The 1,524-nt window shown below is 66.7% G+C and overlaps 1 protein-coding gene across 1 annotated transcript in view; it reads left to right on the forward strand.

The window, feature by feature from the left end:
* Nucleotides 1–142: 142 nt before the first annotated feature.
* Nucleotides 143–1,524, forward strand: part of LOC103922984 (cadherin-1-like) — a gene marked incomplete at its 5' end in the record, with an annotated part of 2,775 nt that continues 1,393 nt past the window's right edge. The window contains 4 exons of the mRNA XM_009331217.1: nucleotides 143–274; nucleotides 367–522; nucleotides 594–738; nucleotides 869–1,041. Of these exons, the coding sequence (XP_009329492.1) occupies nucleotides 143–274; nucleotides 367–522; nucleotides 594–738; nucleotides 869–1,041 (606 nt within the window). The remainder of the gene's footprint in view (nucleotides 275–366; nucleotides 523–593; nucleotides 739–868; nucleotides 1,042–1,524) is intronic.

Consider the following 1,524-nt stretch of genomic DNA (forward strand, 5'->3'; position numbering starts at 1 on the left):
CGCCGCCGCCACCACCACCACCACCACCAGCAGGTAAAGTGCAGGCCATCTCCCTGGGGTCACCGCAGCCCCTCTCCCCGGGACAGAGCGTGCGGAGGGCTTGGCAAGGTGCTGGCACCGAACCGAGCCACTTTCCCTGCAGGACGCAGCACCCGGTGTGCTGACCTTCCCCGAGCCCGGCCACGGCCTCCGGCGGCAGAAGAGGGACTGGGTCATCCCTCCCATCAACTGCCCCGAGAATGAGCGGGGCCCCTTCCCCAAGAAGCTGGTGCAGGTACGCGGCCCCGCGGGGACGGGGCGCAGGGCAAGGGGGGGGTCCCTGGGGCGCCGGGACCCCTCTAACCCCCCCCTCCGCCTCGTTGCCAGATCAAATCCAACAAGGACAAGGAGACCAAGGTTTTCTACAGCATCACGGGGCAGGGGGCGGACACCCCCCCCGTGGGCGTCTTCACCATCGAGCGGGAGACGGGGTGGCTGGAGGTGACGAAGCCGCTGGACCGGGAGGAGATCGATAAATACGTGGTGAGTAGGGGGCCAGGATGGGGAGGGGACGGTCCCCGGGGCCGCGCGCGGGCTGACGGTGCCCCTCGCAGCTCTTCTCCCACGCCGTGTCGGCCAACGGGCAGCCCGTGGAGGACCCCATGGAGATCATCATCACCGTGACGGACCAGAACGACAACCGGCCCGTCTTCACCAAGCAAGTCTTCATCGGCTACATCGAGGAAAACGCGAAGCCAGGTGTGTGGGGACCGGCGAGCCGGGGGCCCCATGGCTGGGACCATGCAGAGCCCTGAGCCAGAGCTGTGCTGGGCTATCCAGTGGGTTTTGTCCCACCGGTAAAATCTCCCCTGCTTGTCCCCGTGACCAGGCACGTCCGTGATGACCGTGAACGCCACGGATGCAGACGATGGGATCAACGTCAACAACGGCATCATTGGCTACTCCATCCTCAGCGAGGAGCCCAAGAGCGTGCATCAGATGTTCACCATCAACCGGGAGAAGGGCATCATCAGCGTCATCGGCACAGGGCTGGACCGGGAGGTGGGCACCCTCGCCGCGTCCTGGGGGACCGTGTGGCAGCTCCGTGGTGGGACTTGCTGTGGGGAGCCGGGGATGCCAGAGCCCCGGGGTCTGGCCGGTTCGGGGACTTGCCATCCCTGGGCCACTGTCCCCTGCTCTGGGGGTGTCTGCAGCCCCCAGCCCATCGGGGATCTGTACTGGGGACGTTGCAGGGGCACCCAGCCCTGCCGAGCCCCGGGAGTGGGTGGACTGCCAGCCCTTCGGGTGGGCAGCAGGGACATCGGCGAGCGTCTGTGCTGGTGGTGAACACCGTGGCTGGAGAAGGGTGGAAGAGCAGGCAGGCGATGTCCCCAGAGGAGGGGGACACACCGGACCCCATCCCTGCCCTAACCGCGGTGATTTTGGCTTACAGACCACTCCCAACTACACGCTGATCATCCAGGCTGCGGATCAGGAGGGCAACGGCCTGACCAACACAGCCACCCACACCGGGGACGTCACAAG

The sequence above is a fragment of the Pygoscelis adeliae genome, unplaced genomic scaffold (genome assembly GCF_000699105.1).
Source record: "Pygoscelis adeliae isolate BGI_AS28 unplaced genomic scaffold, ASM69910v1 Scaffold1359, whole genome shotgun sequence".
Taxonomy (NCBI): domain Eukaryota; kingdom Metazoa; phylum Chordata; class Aves; order Sphenisciformes; family Spheniscidae; genus Pygoscelis; species Pygoscelis adeliae.